The sequence below is a fragment of the Larimichthys crocea genome, unplaced genomic scaffold, assembly GCF_000972845.2.
Source record: "Larimichthys crocea isolate SSNF unplaced genomic scaffold, L_crocea_2.0 scaffold208, whole genome shotgun sequence".
In the NCBI taxonomy this organism is placed as follows: domain Eukaryota; kingdom Metazoa; phylum Chordata; class Actinopteri; family Sciaenidae; genus Larimichthys; species Larimichthys crocea.
Window position 1 is genome coordinate 80,703 of NW_020852774.1, and position 16,476 is coordinate 97,178.

The 16,476-nt window shown below is 42.4% G+C and overlaps 1 protein-coding gene across 2 annotated transcripts in view; it reads left to right on the forward strand.

Annotated features, from left to right (window-relative positions):
- LOC104939035 (dihydropyridine-sensitive L-type skeletal muscle calcium channel subunit alpha-1) overlaps nucleotides 1–16,476 on the forward strand; it is a 94,544-nt gene that overhangs the window by 72,264 nt on the left and 5,804 nt on the right. For both annotated transcript variants that reach the window (XM_027275753.1, XM_027275752.1), the window contains exons 18-21: nucleotides 3,221–3,348; nucleotides 5,735–5,831; nucleotides 6,009–6,111; nucleotides 13,599–13,700. In XM_027275753.1, the coding sequence (XP_027131554.1) occupies nucleotides 3,221–3,348; nucleotides 5,735–5,831; nucleotides 6,009–6,111; nucleotides 13,599–13,700 (430 nt within the window). The remainder of the gene's footprint in view (nucleotides 1–3,220; nucleotides 3,349–5,734; nucleotides 5,832–6,008; nucleotides 6,112–13,598; nucleotides 13,701–16,476) is intronic.

A 16,476-nucleotide genomic window follows, 5' to 3' on the forward strand; every position in this document is an offset into this window, starting at 1 on the left:
ACTAGAATCTCTAGCTCGGACTCTGTGAAATTCCTTTTCTTTCCTTTGTTCATTGCGTTATCTGATTGGACAAAGAGGTGAATCTCAGGTCTGGGGCCTATTTAAATAGATTTGCATATGTAAATGGGAGCGTGGACAGGGAGGAGTTGCATGTGCGCTCAATTCCACGTTGATTGGGATGTACAAAAGAAACGTGCTTGGATCCATTTGTGCGCACACTTTGATACATCTGAATATTTTTGTGCGTACGACAGTTTCTGGGTTTTGGCGTACGCCAAGTTTCACGTGAAAATCCATGCAAGTATTCGTACATGAGGCCCCAGGTCATCTGACGCAGCACCCCGTCACTCTTCTTAATGGTCAAATAGAGATGCACAGCAGCAATAAAGCAATGACAACTGTAACATCACAAAAATCAGATGCATCTTGTCTCAAGCGGGTGCAGAAAAACAACTGGGGCCTCATGTACGAATATGACCAAAAAAAGACGTGAGTGGGAGCATGTGTGTGAGGCTGCAAATGCCGTGTGATCCGAGCAGCGCGCACACAGGTGTGGACAGGTGTGGCGCCGCGGCTGACATTTCCAACTTTACGCCCGCTTTTACTGACAAGAATACTGAACACAGGGAGACAATCAGGGGCTTGTTAGAAAGCTCTGCAGCTCTAATTTCACCAGCAGAAAATAAAGAAAACCAAAAACATGATATTTGAATGCGCACATGCCCAAATGTGCATTGGCACACTGGAACGGTGCACGATGGCTGGCTTTACTTAGTAAAGAGTTTATTCGTTTAATTGTCTCGTATGTAAACCAGTGTTACATACCAGCCTCCTGCCTGTTCCCAACCATGCTGTTAGTCATAATGAATGAGTCGTGCGTTGAACCAGGCCACCTTGCCACGATGTTAGTTAGCTGCATTTGCGCATCAGATATGATTTGAACATTGATGGAATGAAAATGTTTCCTACTTACATAAACAAATTCATCCTGTGATGGCGCTTTTATAGCAATGTGTGTGTAGTCAATAGCTCCGATTACATTAGGGAAACGGGCTCTCGCTGCAAATTAACCCGTCCCACACAGCTGGCATGGCTCGGCTCAGGGTTTAATGGCACACTCCTGACCGAACGGCCAGCTCCCGCTGGAATGCCCCTGTTGCCAGGAACCCCAGCGTAGTCAGCACAACCCCGGGCTACTCGCCGGCCCCTGTTGCTCTCTAGGGCTGGCCGCAGCTCTGCGCACAACTCCAGTAACACTGGCCTTGGTAACCGAAATCGGCTTATGAGCCAATCATCATGGTTTGCAAGTAAATCCTTGCGTTCCTTAAATACTTGCTCATGTCGGATTGCACCATTTGCAAGGTCCTCTAACAACGCTGACATTGTTAATGTCATTTTCTTCATCACATTGCGCATGCTTTTATATCCACCCATATAATTGCAAACACGTGGGTGTGTTAATTGTTACTCTGATGACTACTTGTTTTCACATTATTAACAGTTTCCCAGCATCACCTCTAAGTGTCGCCAAAAGAACAATAGCTGTAGAAACGTGCATACGACAGCTATGAAGTTGGCGTGGGGCACGCTCATCTCTACGATCATTTCACGTTTGATACATCTGAACGTGAGCGTGGAAAAGGACGTACGCCACTTTTTTGTGCGTACGAAAGCTTTGTACATGAGGCCCCTGGACTATTGTAACTCTTTGTTATCAGGCTGCTCCAAAGAGTCTCTTAGGACTTTGCAGTTAATTCAGAATGCTGCTGCACGTGTTCTGACAGGAACCAAGATCAGAGATCATATTTCTCTTTTTCTGGCTTCTTTGCATTGGCTACCTGTTAAATCTAGAATAGAATTTAAAATCCTACTGCTTACATACAAAGCTCTTCATGGTCAGGCACCATCATATCTAAAAGTGCTCATAGTACCTTAGTACCCCTCTAGAACGCTGCACTCTCAGAGTCCCTTGTGGTTCCTATAGTTTCCAAAAGTAGATTGGGAGCCAGAGCTTTCAGTTATCAAGCTCCTCTTCTGTGGAACAAACTACCTTTCTGGGTTCTGGAGGCAGACACGGTCAACACTTTTAAGAGTAGACTTAAGACTTTCCTTTTTGATAGAGCTTATACTTAGGGCTAAGGTCATCCCTTAGTTATGCTGTTATAGGACTAGACTGCCGAGGGACTTCAAATGGTAAATGGACTGTACTTATATATCTCCTTTCATTTTTACACTACATATCTCATTCACCCCCATTCATACACTGGATGGCATTGGCTTATGCAATGTGTCAACTGCTCATCAGTTTTAGGAGCTAGTGTAAAAATGCTTTGAGTGGTCGGAAGACTAGAAAGGCACTATACAGTTCATTTACCATGTGACTAAAGGTAGTGATAACAATAATGATAATAATAGTATTTGTAGTGGATATAGGGACCACAGAAGAGGCTCAACCAATCGCTGATATAGGTGTAGCCACAATCCATGACACATGAGACATCTGAGAAAACAAAAACACTCTATGGAGGAAGCTAGTAAGAGGAGAAGTTAGTAGCACGCATTCGCGTCTAGGCCTATAGCAGCTATAGCAACTAAAGAATATGTTTCAGGACTCACCTGAGAATGAACAGACCCAGTAGATGTGCTTTACTGATGATCTTCTCATTAGTTTTTTTTGTAAAACTGCAACACAGATAAAGAATACACGTTACATGAAATATGCAGTTACATTCCAGTAAACAGACATAAATGCAGCAACAAAGATGCAACTCACAACATAAATGAATCTCAACAACGAACCAAACTAGCCCCAGCAGCTCAACTAGCCTCTTGCTAACAGTTACCTTTGCGATTAGCATTAGCATATTAGCACGGTTTTTATAACTTAAAATAAACGCTTCAAACATCACCTTAAAATTATAGTGCTATGAAACAACTAACTCCAAGGCTCAGATGAACAACTCTGTTGTGGAGCACTTGTAACCTGAGCATAAACATTGGACGGGCCTGGTACTTAAAGCTGCAGTACCTCAAAAACACCACCAGAGGGACACTTATCTTATTTACTGACAGGAGTCAGAACAGAGAGCAAAGGTTATATTCCCTTATTTTCAGCCTCTGAAGGAGGGCATGCCAACCTCTGCTCGAACCATTTTGTGCCACAATAATACTCGTGCAAATATACAGAAAACACATACTGTATTGCTTCTATCTATCACAGATCATCAACCTATTTGTGGCTGTCATCATGGATAATTTTGACTACTTGACACGTGATTGGTCCATACTTGGCCCCCAGCACTTGGATGAGTTCAAGAAAATCTGGGCAGAATATGATCCTGAGGCCACGTAAGTGTTCATGTATATTTATTTACAACCCCCAATTCCAAAAAAGTTGGGACGCTGTGTAAAATGTAAATAAAAAAGAATGCAATGATTTGCAAATCTGTCAAACCCATATTTTATTCCCAACAGAACATAAACAACATATCACGTGTTAAGACTGAGACATTTTACCATTTAATGGAAAATATTACATTCCATCTTCTTTTAACAACTGTCTGTATATGTCTGCGAAGTGAGAAGATCACTTGCTGGAGTTTTGGGAGAAGAATGTTGTCCCTTTCTTGTCTAATGCAGGATTCTAACTGCTCAACAGTCCTGGGCCTTCGTTGCTGGATTTTTTTGTTTTATGATGCGCCAAATGTTTTCTATTGGTGAAAGGTCTGGACTGCAGGCAGGTCAGTTCAGCACCCATACTCTTCTCCTGCAAACCAGCGATGTTGTGAAGGATGCAGTATGTGGTTTAGCATTGTCTTGCTGAAATATGAAAAAGACGTTGTCTGGATGCAAGCATATATTGCTCTAAAACCTCTGTGTACTCTTCAGCATTGATGCTACCTTTCCAGATGTGTAAGCTGCCCATGCCATAGGCACTAATGCAACCCCATACCATCAGAGATGAAGGCTTTTTAACTGTCTGCTGATAACAAGTTGGATGGTCCTTCTCCTCTTTAGTGCGCAGGACACAGCGCCCATGGTTTACAAAAAGAATTCAAATTTTTGATTGATCTGGCCTCAGAACAGTTTTCCATTTTTCTTCAGACCATTTTAATTGCATTTGCATTTGTGGATTGCATGACGAACTGTGTTCACAGACAGTAATTTCTGGAAGTGTTCCTGAGCCCAGGCAGTGATTTCCAGTCAAGAATCATGCCCGTTTTTAATGCAGTGCCACCTGAGGACCCGAAGATCATGAGCATCCAGTTTTGACCTTTGACCTTGTCCTTTGCTCACAGAGACTCCTCCTGATTCTCTGAATGTTTGATGATATTTTACACTGTAGATGGTGGGATCTTCAAAGTCTTTGCAATTTTACTTTGCAGAACATTTTTCTAAAATTGTTACACAATTTTTAGACATAGTTTGTCGCAGATTGGTGAACCTCTGCCCATGTGGCTCTTTTGATGACTGCATCTAGCTCGCAGACAGGGGTGAAAGTAAGCCGGTACAGTACTGCGTACCACTAAAACATTCAGTGGCAGTACGCAGTACCAGGAAGATGGGAGAGCGGCTGCCTGCTATAAAGGCCTCATTCAGAACCAGTCACGGCCGCACTCTGGGTCAGAAAATAGATCCACTAGCAATATGCAGTCTTTAAAACTACTTTGTCTGTTATAAATTCCTTTTAACTCATTCCAAATTGTTTCTGAACTGTCCGTGCTGTGTTTTAGTCCATGCTGGACGGAGCCTTGGCCAGGCATCTCCCTCTCTCCCCCTTCCCTCGAAGAGAGCCTGGTGGTCTCCTCTGCCCCCAGCCTTTGAAACGTGTACCACATGTTTAATGTCTTTACGTTCATTGCAAAATGAAATTCAGTAGAAGAGTAAGCAGTTATGTTTCATGTTATTTTGTTAAATTTTAATGATACAGAACAACTCGGAAAGGAAACTGCTTATGAGCTAACGACCGGAGAGTTCACTCAGCAGTACATGAGTGTGCATGCGCGTGTACGTCCGAAACACAGCGGTTGCTATGGGGATCGGAGCATGATCGGGACCATGCAGCACCAGAAGTCACATTAATGTTAAGAAGTATTTTATTTACTATTGGTTAGCTTCAGTATAACAACGTTATTAAAAAGAATAAATTCACAGACTAAAATTGTTGGTCTTGCACGCATTTATTTGTATTCATATTTAAAATATATGGCTCTCTCAGCCAAAAAGGTTCCTGACCCCTGTTCTATTGGGAATAAAATATGGGTTTCTGAGATTTCCATATCATTGCATTCTGTTTTTATATACATTTTGCACAGCGTCCGAACTTTTTTGAAATTGGGGCTGTAGCTCTAAGGTTTGTGAAAGTCACTGTTTTCGTCTGAGACCTGCTCTACCTCCGAGCCATGTGGCTCCTCCAGTCTGCATGTCAAAGAGTCCATGGGTAAGATACTGAACCCAAATTGCTCCCGAAGGCTGCACTATCGGTGTATGAATGTGTATGAATGGTTATCTCCTATCAGTGTATGAATGTGTGTGAATGGGTGAATGAGATATGTAGTGTAAAAGCGCTTTGAGTGGTCGGAAGACTAGAAATGCACTAGACAATGCAACCTACAGATTTTTTCAATTTTATGAATGAGTATGAGTCCATAGCATTATTTTCTTAACTAAGATTCTTTGTCTGTGACTGTGTGTATGAGTATGACATAATTTTCATTTGAATTCTTTCTTACAGGGGACGTATTAAGCATCTTGATGTAGTGACACTCCTGCGAAGAATACCTCCTCCTTTGGGCTTTGGAAAGTTTTGTCCTCATCGTATAGCCTGCAAAGTGAGAAAAATGTTCAGCTTAATGTCTAGTGTCACAGTAATACAGCAATGTATTTGAATTCAACCCCTGCGCCTCCATTGCCCCAAAAGAGTCAAAAGAATCACAAAATATTTTACTATTTGATTTGATTTAATTTGCATTGCTCTGGACATTTTGTGTTGTGTTTTGTTTCTACAGAGGTTGGTCTCTATGAACATGCCTCTCAACAGTGATGGAACAGTCACCTTCAACGCCACGCTGTTTGCTCTGGTTAGAACTGCATTGAAAATCAAGACAGAAGGTGTGTGTGTGTATGTGTATGTGTATGTATGTTTTTCATAGTCTTGTTTGTCATTTCTGCTCTTTGTTGCATCCAGCTACCAGGGGGATTGAAATGTTTTTGTGGTTGTTTACACCGGCTTACTGAAAGCAATGATCATGGTTATGGTGTTTTATGAATATTCCACCTACTTCACAGACCATTAATAATATTCATTTAATTAATATTAATTAATTAATTACTACTGATACAAATAGTGATTACATAAGATAGATAGCTCTGTGCCCACCACTGAGCTAGCTCTCCTCACCAGTCTGTCCAGTCGGGCAACATCCCTCCTCTTGCTGCTTCCTCCCCAGCAAACCACAGCATAGAAGAGGGCACTGGCCACCACAGACTGGTAAAACATCTGTAGCAGTTTTTTGCAGATGTTGAAGGACCCCATCCTTCTCAGGAAGTACAGACGTCTCTGTCCTTTCTTGTGGACATGTTTGCTGCCCAGTACAACCAGTCGTCTAGCTGCAGCCCCAGATGTGGTTTCTTCCTTTTGAAATCCACCACCATCTCCTTGGTCTTGGAGGTGTTCAGCTGCTCGTGGTTGGATCTGCACCACCCCACAAGATCCTCAACCAGGTCCCTGTATTCCACCTCCCATCCATCCTTGATACAGCCAAATATCGCAGTGTCATCTGAGTATTTCTGTATGTGGCAGACCCCAGAGTTGTACTGTAAGTCAGATGTGTACAAGGTGAAGAGGACGGAAGAGAGCACGGTCCCCTGTGGTGCTCCGGTGCTGCTAACCACAGTATCTGACGTGCAGTCCTTCACTCTGACGTACTATGGTCTTTCTGTAAGTCCACCCTCATCTCTGTCAGCTTGTTTCTCAGCAGGAGCGACCGGATAGTGTTGAAGGCGCTGGAGAAATCAAAGAACATGATTCTCACAGCACCGCTCTCCTTGTCCAGATGAGAGTAAGCCCTGTGTAACAGATAGAGGACTGCAGTAGATCCTGTGCGTTGTGGACCTGGGGTCTGAGGAGATGAAGCAGTAGCTGTTCAAAAGTCTTCATGATGTGGGATATTAGTGCTACTGGTCTGAAGTCACTCAGCTCCCTGGGGTGTTTTGTCTTAGGAACTGGGATGAGACATAGAGTCTTCAGAGCACGGGGACCCTCCCCAGCTGCAGGCTCAGGTTGAAGACATGCTGAAAGCGGCTCCTCCAGTTCAGCAGAACAGGCCTTGGGCGCAGCCTCCTCAGCTCTTTGCTCACTTGCTCCTTGGTGATGGTGAAGAAGAGGGCGGTTGAACTATCTGTGGTTGTGGGGAGGGGGGGTTGAACTGTTCATGGCGGTGGTGGGCAGGGGGGTTGAACTGTCCATGGGTGTGATGGGTGGGGGGGCTCTGCAGTCCAAGGTTATGCTGGACATGATGGGGGTGTGAAGTGGGCAGTCACTGGCTGTAGGTGTTGGAGTATCAAACCTGTTAAAAAAACAGGTTTAGCTGATTTGCTCTCTCAGCATCCCCCTCTTCTGTGCTGCTGCCCTTCTTCTTGCAGCCTGTGATGGTTTGTCTGTCACCGTCCATAAATGCCCTTTTCTTCCTGTTAAGGATGTCCTTGACATCACTGGTGATCCAGGGCTTGTTGTTTGGGAAGCAGCGTACAGTTTTAATGGGGGCACAACATCCATACAGAAGTTCTGGTAGTCAGTACCTGGAGACCATTTCCTGAAGGAGTGAGCAGGACCAGGTTATGATCAGACTTTCCCAGTGGGAGCAGAGGAGTGGCAGTGTAAGCTTCCTTCACGTTGGTATACAGGAGGTCTAACGTCCTGTTCTTCCTGATGGGGCAGCTTACAAACTGGTGAAAGTCTGTTAGTGTTGAGTCCAGTGTGACATTAAAATCCCTGGAGATGGCGATGAATGCGTCTGGGTGTTGTGTTTGCAATCTCTATACAGTGTAGTGGATGATGTCACATGCGTTCTCGGCGTGTGCACACAGAGGGATGTAAACACAAACAACAATGGTGTGGGAAAACTCTAGGCATGTAATACGGCCTGAGATCTACCGCCAGCAATTCAATGTCCCTGTTGCACTCAGTCTCCTTTATCGTAACATGCCCCGGGTTGCACCATCTGATGTTAATAAACAGTGCGAGTCCTCCACCTTTACGTTTGCCGCTGCTTCTGCAGTCCCTGTCCACTCTCACAGTTGTGAATCCAGGTACATTCACATTAGCATCCGGTGTGTTTTGGGTGTGCCAAGTTTCAGAGAGACACAGTAAACTGCTCTCCCTGAATGTCCTGTCGGTCCTCACAAGGGCAGCCAGCTCGTCCATCTTGTTGGTGAGACAGGGCTTGCACTTCCACCGCTTAGCTGCTAGCCTAGCCTTCACCTTCGCACCGGCTCTGCAACCTCGTCGCCTCTTCCTCAGCCCCTCAGGTATGGGGTAAACAATACCAGGTTGTCCCATTGTTTGGAGTGAAAGCAGCTTCTCCCTTGAATAAACAAGTTGTCCATAAAGTTGAAAAAAAGCTACTGCATTAGTGTCCTGCTCGCGCCTGCACCAGGAAGAGGTGCTAACAATGCTGGGACGTTCTTACTTCTATACATAAATGTCCTTAGAGCAGCAGGGTTAGATGAGTCTGTTGCTGAAGCTGCTCTTTAGTTTGTCCAACATTTTGTGGAGGGGTGAGAGGGATTGTCCATGATTGCCAGTGGTTTTTTCAGCATCCTGCCCTCCACCACCTCCTCCAGGGTGACAAGCTTAGAGCCAACAGACTCTGCCTTTTTGATGAGTTCATTCAGTCTGTTGGCATCCTTTGCCTTGATGCCCGCACCCCAGGACACCGCAGCAATGAAGATGGTGCTCGCCACAACATACCGATGAAACATCTGCATAATCTTGCTAGACATTAAAGGACCTGAGCCTTCTCAGGAAGTAAAGCCGGCTCAGGCCCTTCTCATAAACGGCTTCTGTGTCAGTGGACCAGTCCAGTTTGCTTTCCAGTGTAACACCCAGCTACTTGTATGCTGACGCTATATCCACATCCGTTCCACTGATGCTAACAGGAGAGGGCAGGGGCTTGTTCCTCCTGAAGTCCACTATCTCCTTTGTCCTTGCCATGTTCAGCTGCAGGTGGTTCTCCCCACACCACTTCACAAAGCAGTCGACCAGGTCCCTGTACTCAGCCTCCCTCCCGCCCTCAACACACCCCACAATGGCTGTGTTATCAGAGAATTTCTGCAGATGAGACGACTCAGTGCAGTACTTAAAGTCTGCAGTAAAGACGGTGAAGAGTAAGGGAGACTGCACAGTTCCCCGGGGGGGCCCGATGTTACTGATTAGACGATCAGACACACAGTTCTGTAATCCCACAAACTGTAGTCTGCCCGTGAGATAATCATCGACCCAAGTGACAAAGGGAGCACCCACTTGCGTGTTCTCTAGTTTGGCCTTCAGCAGTCTGGGCTTGATGGTGTTGAAGGCGCTGGAGAAGTAAAAGAACATGGCGTGGGCTGAGATGTTGGGTCTGTCCAGAGAGGAGTAAGCCTTCTGCAGCTGGTAAATTATTGTATCATCAACTCCAACATGGGGCTGATATGCAAACTGCAGGGGGTCTTGCGATGGACACACTAATGGTCTAAGGTGTGCCAGGACCAGTCACTCCATGACTTTCACTGTAGTCTTCCAGTGCAGCAGGACGTCCTTTTTGGGCACTGGGAACAGGCAGAATGTTTTCCAGAGCACTGGCACTCTCTGAAGGTGTAGGCTTACTGAGCCACAATTTACCCTTCTTAATAAGTGATTAACCTTCATCCCCACTAGAGAGAGCAATAGGGACATAACAGAGTAGATGGGACATTCAGCAACATTTTAATCAAATTAGATACATACTTCCAAAACAAGAGAAATACAGAACCAACTCCCTGGGAGATTGACACCAGAGGTCACTGACCTCATCAAGGTTGATTTAAAACTATTTTCATAAAAATTTCAACTACACAAAACTAAACCTAACCTCAACCCAGAGGAAACCAGAGATCTTAAAGACTTAATAGATAATAAAAGCATCATTATTAAACCAGCTGATAAAAACAATGCTGTGATTATTATGGATAGGGAACAGTAATTATATGAAGGAAACAAACAATTAAGAGACAAAAAATATTATTCTATTTTTTTATGATGATATTGTCTGTCCTTTGTCATATTCAGACAAACAATCCCACAGGGCAATGATTTAGGAGCCTCCTCTCTTGACAGGGCCATACTGTGGTCTTTCAATTTAAATAAGTAATCTGCTAATGCCTGGACTGCTTGGAAGCCTTCAATATTGTCAGGTTCTACATTAAACAAAGTAGAGGAACAAAAAGCAAAAATGTATATTAATATTGTGCTCATTTGAAGTTATTGCAGATGCAACTTCAAAGAAGTTTAAAACATTGTCAAACATGTAAACGTACATCATGACTGGTGTAGCCTGATGATATTGAAGGCTATTCTGCCGAGCTGGGTTCCACATGCTGGGGAGCTAAATTAGAACAAATTAAAGCAAAGAGAGAGAGATGCAGTTAATGTTAATATATTTGTATCATTGATTTAGAAAAATGTGCAGTTTGTTTCAGTGCTAGGACTTTTCTTACTCCACACAAGACGCATGAACACAAATGTGTGTAGAGTTCATGTAGCAAATAAAACAAGACACACTGCTGCATCTTTAGAAAAGCTAAGCCCTACAATGTGACAGACAAGGAATAACCAAATCAAATTTTATTTGTATAGCTCAAAGTCACAAAATACATTTGCCTCAGAGGGCTTCTGTCCTTAGACCTTAACACTAACTTGCTGTGCAGGACCTTTGAGGAACTTCCCTTACATAACTGTGTTGCTGTGTGCATTCCTCATGTAGTGCATATCCTTACAGCCTGATTAGGATATGTTTTGACCTCTGACCTTGATGAGTGCAGAGCAGTGCCCCATTCTTGGAAGTTATGAACGGTTGGAGCTGGGGACCAAGGTTGTGATCAGATGTTATTGGAGTGGGGTTGGGAACTGTGACAAGGGCTATGGAAAGAGCATAAAATAGACAGAAATTAAATGTATTATTATTATTATTTTATTATTCAAATGAAAGTAAATAGTACTGTTGCTTCTATAGTGAGGCAGCTACATGTAATGAACATGTGATATGTAATTATTGTAACATTATAAATGACATTCATTGGCACCTTTAAGAATTCAATAAAAAGGTACCACTCTGCATAGTGGTTTACTGAAGGTTGAGTTGATGGTGCTGTGGGTGCAGCTAAAGTGATGCAGAGTTGCAGACATCAGTTAGAGCAGCTGGAGGTCTAGTTGTTGGAGGTAGGGCTGATGGAGTGCATTGCTGTGGAGGCCATATTGTGTCCAGGGTGGGAACACTTGGATCCTCCATATTAACTGCTTCCAAACCAGACCCCCCCTCTGCAACTGTGATGTCCTCCGTCTCTAGTGTTGTGAGGGCCATCTTGTAATCCTCGATGACAGCATTATTTTGGCTGTACAGATATTCAGTACCTATTAACTCACCTGAAACAACACCCCAAATAAGTGTTATAAGACAGGAATATGTACATGCATAAAATCTATCAAAAATAACAATTTAGTACATGCATACCAGTGTATTTCTGTGGGGCTGTGTATTCCAAGCACCTTCTCTGACAACTGGTTGGCAGGATACCTAAGAAGGTGGTCCTGTCCTCATTCCATCTGCCAAGCCCATCAACCTGGATGCCTGGAAAAAGGCGTCACTTGCCAGGGTCCCTGAAAAATATTAAATACTTGCATTGTGATTGACTGCATGGAAATATGATAAAACATGTAGTAATTATTGTATTACAACTTGGAAACATAGCAGTGTATTATTAGTATTTTCTAGTACATTATACTACAGGACAGAGAGACAGCAAACTAATATTTTCATTGCATTGATAACTTATGCATTTCTGCATATGACAATAAAGCCTCTGAACTGGTGTATCCTGAATTCCTATCTAAAGCTAACAGATCATTTGTTTGTCTGTGATAATGTATTATACTGAGGCTGTTTACAGTTTCATTTTTAATCATCAGTTACCAGTTGAGCTACTAATGAACCTTTGCATTTCATTTAGCTATTCTCAATTTAAATTTGCTTTGCTCATGCCGCAATGTTTACACAGAAATACTCAAACACACAATTTTTATGCATTGGGAGTAACTTAGCATGCTCAGCAAACAAATACATTGACTGACGGAGTTTCTCTTCAAACATCTTCAGCTGCATCACCACTAAATACTTGGATAAACTGTATTACATTCACATTAAGTTTTCCAACAATTTAATTGTAATGAACTTACCCAAAATGTAGCTGGCGGTCAAGATGTCAATCCGGACAAAGTTTTGGCGCTCCAGCGACTTGACAGTGATTTTGGAGGGGGCGGGTTCCTGTGCCATTCTTGGCAGTACTATGGATTATGATTGGTCAAATCTTGGTAGGCGCAGAGAGACATGATAGGTTTTCCCAGTTCTTGGTAGCGATGGGGCATCTGAATGGTCAAATCTTGGTAGAATTCTTGGTAGCGATGGGCACTTTGATTGGCTCGCACAGAATTAATTTGCTCGACTAACAGGCGACGGGGAGCGCCATCAACACCCCAAAGGAGACAATTTTTGATAAACAGATTAGATGTAAAGGTTTCCTTAAAAGATACAGACACCCATGTGCTGCTACACAAAAATAGCCACAACCCTTTTTATATTATGAACTGTAGACAATGTATTTATTAACTTTTAGACCCCTTTAGACTTTTTTTGAAAAAGCAATTTGTGACAAATCTAGCAACTTTTTCGGTGAAGCTGCCATTGGCTGATCCCAGAAGAACGTCAATTTTGTAGTTCTAAACATATTTAGGGTGCTTTTTACTCACTTTTTGTCTCTCCAACTACGTTATTCCTCTCTCTTTCAGCGTCTACAAATACATGCACATGGCTGATTATGCAAATTAGGCGATGAGTCATTTAGCAACTTTTTGGATAGCCAATAGCTACTTTCCTTATTGAGGAGTTGGCAACATTGTTTGTTGCATGATATTCTAGCTCAGTCTTTCACAGTGTGCTGAACCCCTCCCCATCATTACTTCACAAAGACTCAGCATTGAGGTGCTCTTTTAATACCCAATCATGTTACTAACCTGTTACTAGTTGACCTTATTCATTATAAGATGATTTATTTTGGCATTGCACGTTTCCAGTCTTTTGTTGTCACTGTCCAATTTTCTTTTCAAGTGTGTTGCTGGACAATCAGATTTCTCAGTTTCAACATTTAAGTTATTTTGTGCAATTTTCAATAAACTGTGGTGTTTCAATGTTCTGAATGTCATCACACAATGTAGCTTTGCTACATTTAGCGTTGTTACTCCCCAGTTCAGGTTGAGGGAATTTATCAAAACTGTTCTTTTTCTCATTATTATACATGTTTCCTGTTAGGTAATTTTGAACAAGCCAATGAGGAGCTGAGGGGAATCATCAAGAAGATCTGGAAACGCACCAGTATGAAACTACTGGATCAAGTCATCCCACCTATAGGAGGTCAGATTTCATGAGATTTACTAATTTTGTCTGCTGGTCAACAATTAGATCTGATTTGATCACTTTACAAGTGAAACATTTTATAAGATTTTATCTGGGTGTAAAAGTCTGCTAGGAAGAATTCCTTGCAGACTCTTTTCAACATTTCTGCCAAAAGTGCAGAATGACACAATCAGACAAGCTTTCAGTGTCTCTGCTAGCTGTCACTGTAAGTCTACTTTTGAATGCATTTGTGGTGTTTTCACCCCAGTCCACATGAAAATATAATTTCCTGGAGAAGTTCTCTCTGTTTGTTGAGCCACTGCTGTCATGTTTAACTGTGGTTGGTTCAAGACAGGTAATGATAATTGCTGAAAGTATCTTTATCACCACACCCTATGATCTATAAATTACTTCACCCCTTCCCTTTACAAGTCAGTTTTATTTATATAAAGCCCAGTATAATTTTTAGCCCAATTTATGAGAATTTTAATGAGAAGCCTTTACAATAAAGGAAAATATGGAAGAAACTTCAGAAAGAACAATAGAGGAGGGATCACTCTGTCCCAAGATGAGAAGAGAAAGGTAGGCTGAATCTTCTGAAGGATGAAAAACCACATCCAATACATCTGCAATGAGCCACTGACAGCACTGGGGAGACAGAGAGGCTCCAGGATGGTTACCTACAGAGATGTATAGTAACGAAGTGGAACCACTTAGGTACTGTACTTAAGTACTAAAATGCAGTATCTGTACTTTTTTGGAGTATTTTTTCCCCCCCAACTTCCACTTTTACTGCACTACATATTTTTGATGAATTTAATACTTTTACTCCCATACATCTTTCATGTGCTGAATCGTTACTCGTTACTACTGTAGCGTCCAGCCGGACACGTGATGAATGACGAGGCAATATTGAACAAACCTGCATTTATTGTTGAACGGTTTGGTTGTCCCCTTGCTCTTGCACTCATTCAGACACATTCACAGACCATGGGCTAATCACAGAACTCTACCTTGAACATTGTAACACTGTAACATTAGAAGTTGTGCCTTAATAAATATTTGAAATAATATAAACAGCAGTACTTGTTCTTGTACTTTTACTTGTACTTTTACTTTCAGTACTTGAGTAGCATTTTTTTACATACTTCTACTTGCAATACTTAAGTACAAAACATTTTGAATACTTTAGTACTAGTACTAGTACTAGTATGGTGTTTAAAGAACACTTGAACTTCTACTCAAGTCAGTTTTTTGATATAGCACTTGTACCTCTACTCCACTCCTTTACTCCAGTACTTTATACATCTCTGGTTACCTATCTATGGTTTTTAATCATGTTCATCCCCTTTTATGGCTACAACTTCTAGGGAAACACAGATACATCAGAGGGTGAGGAAGGAAGACCACAAACGTGACTAACCATAACAGGAATAAAACTCAAATCATGGATTAAAGTTGTCCATTGCTATGACTGATTTCCATCAATTAGAAGGTTGACCAGTCTGATCATGCGATTGGCAGCCACAGTGCGGCATCCGGCTACATTGATTGGACACAGTTGAACTTTTTAAAATGTTATTTTCCATATTTTACACTGCGAAATATAGACACAACACGACTTCAGTCTCTTGGGAGATTGGGGAATTTTTTTTTTATGCTTCATGCTTTAATACATTACTTCATCCGTCAATGTGATTTTTCAACATGATGAGTCATGTAAGTCATTTCATCAGCAGTGGTGGTTGATTGACAACATGATCTGACATCACTTCATATTGATGACTACTTTTGTTACATCTTTTCTTCTTGTTTTGATTTGACAGTCCCTAGTAGCAGAAATTATATACTGCTTGTTTAAGTTTAGACTGAAGTCCAGGATTTCTGAATCAGCAAAGAACAGAAAAAACCTACTTGTGTTGGCCTAAGCTGTGTGGTGTGGCTATTCTCTGCATTTAACTAATTGCTAACTTGTACCTCATACACCATCACTGAAAAACAATTTATTCACTCACTTTCTTAAGGTTACACACACATCTCTAATAAAACCCAATCCCTTGAGTTCCCTTTGTTTTAAATAAAAAAAGGCGCTGAGACGATGATAGTGCAGTTGGTGAGGAAGTGGTAAGACCATCCAGTGGTGGCTGCTGGCATCCGACCCTTATGTTATTTTCAAGATAGTGTTCTCTGGAAATCTGTACACATGTACAGATCCTGTATACATGTACAGATCACTGTGTTGCTGATGGAAGCCTGATATCAGAGAGGTGAAAGTTATTAAACTCATCATAAACAACAGCAACCCAAACTCACAAGCCAACTCTGAATTAGCAGTGTGAACATGGTCAAGGGATAGGTCCAATTCTCTGAATTATTCAAACAGGCGATACAGCATGTTCACCTCGACCAACCTGGAAAAATGCAGTTGTTAAAACAGCTGCATCAAGTGGCCATTTGAGGAACTGCAGGTTTTGGCTTGGCACCTTCAAGTTTCTATATATTGAGTTTCAAAGGTATTGTGCTTCATGTAAAATTCACTTTGCTTTTTGTTACACCTTGTGTAACAAGCCAGATGATCATGTTTTGGGCATTACAGGCTCTGCCCACTCCTGGCTTGAGTCCTACCTCACTGGACGCTTCTTTAATGTGTCTTGGCAAGGTCGTCTGCTATCGACTCATACCCTCTCCACGGGGGTGCCGCAGGGGTCGGTGCTGGGTCCCCTTCTGTTTGCCATCTACACCACCCCGCTGTCCCATGTTATCCGCTCACACGGCTTCTCCTACCACTGCTATG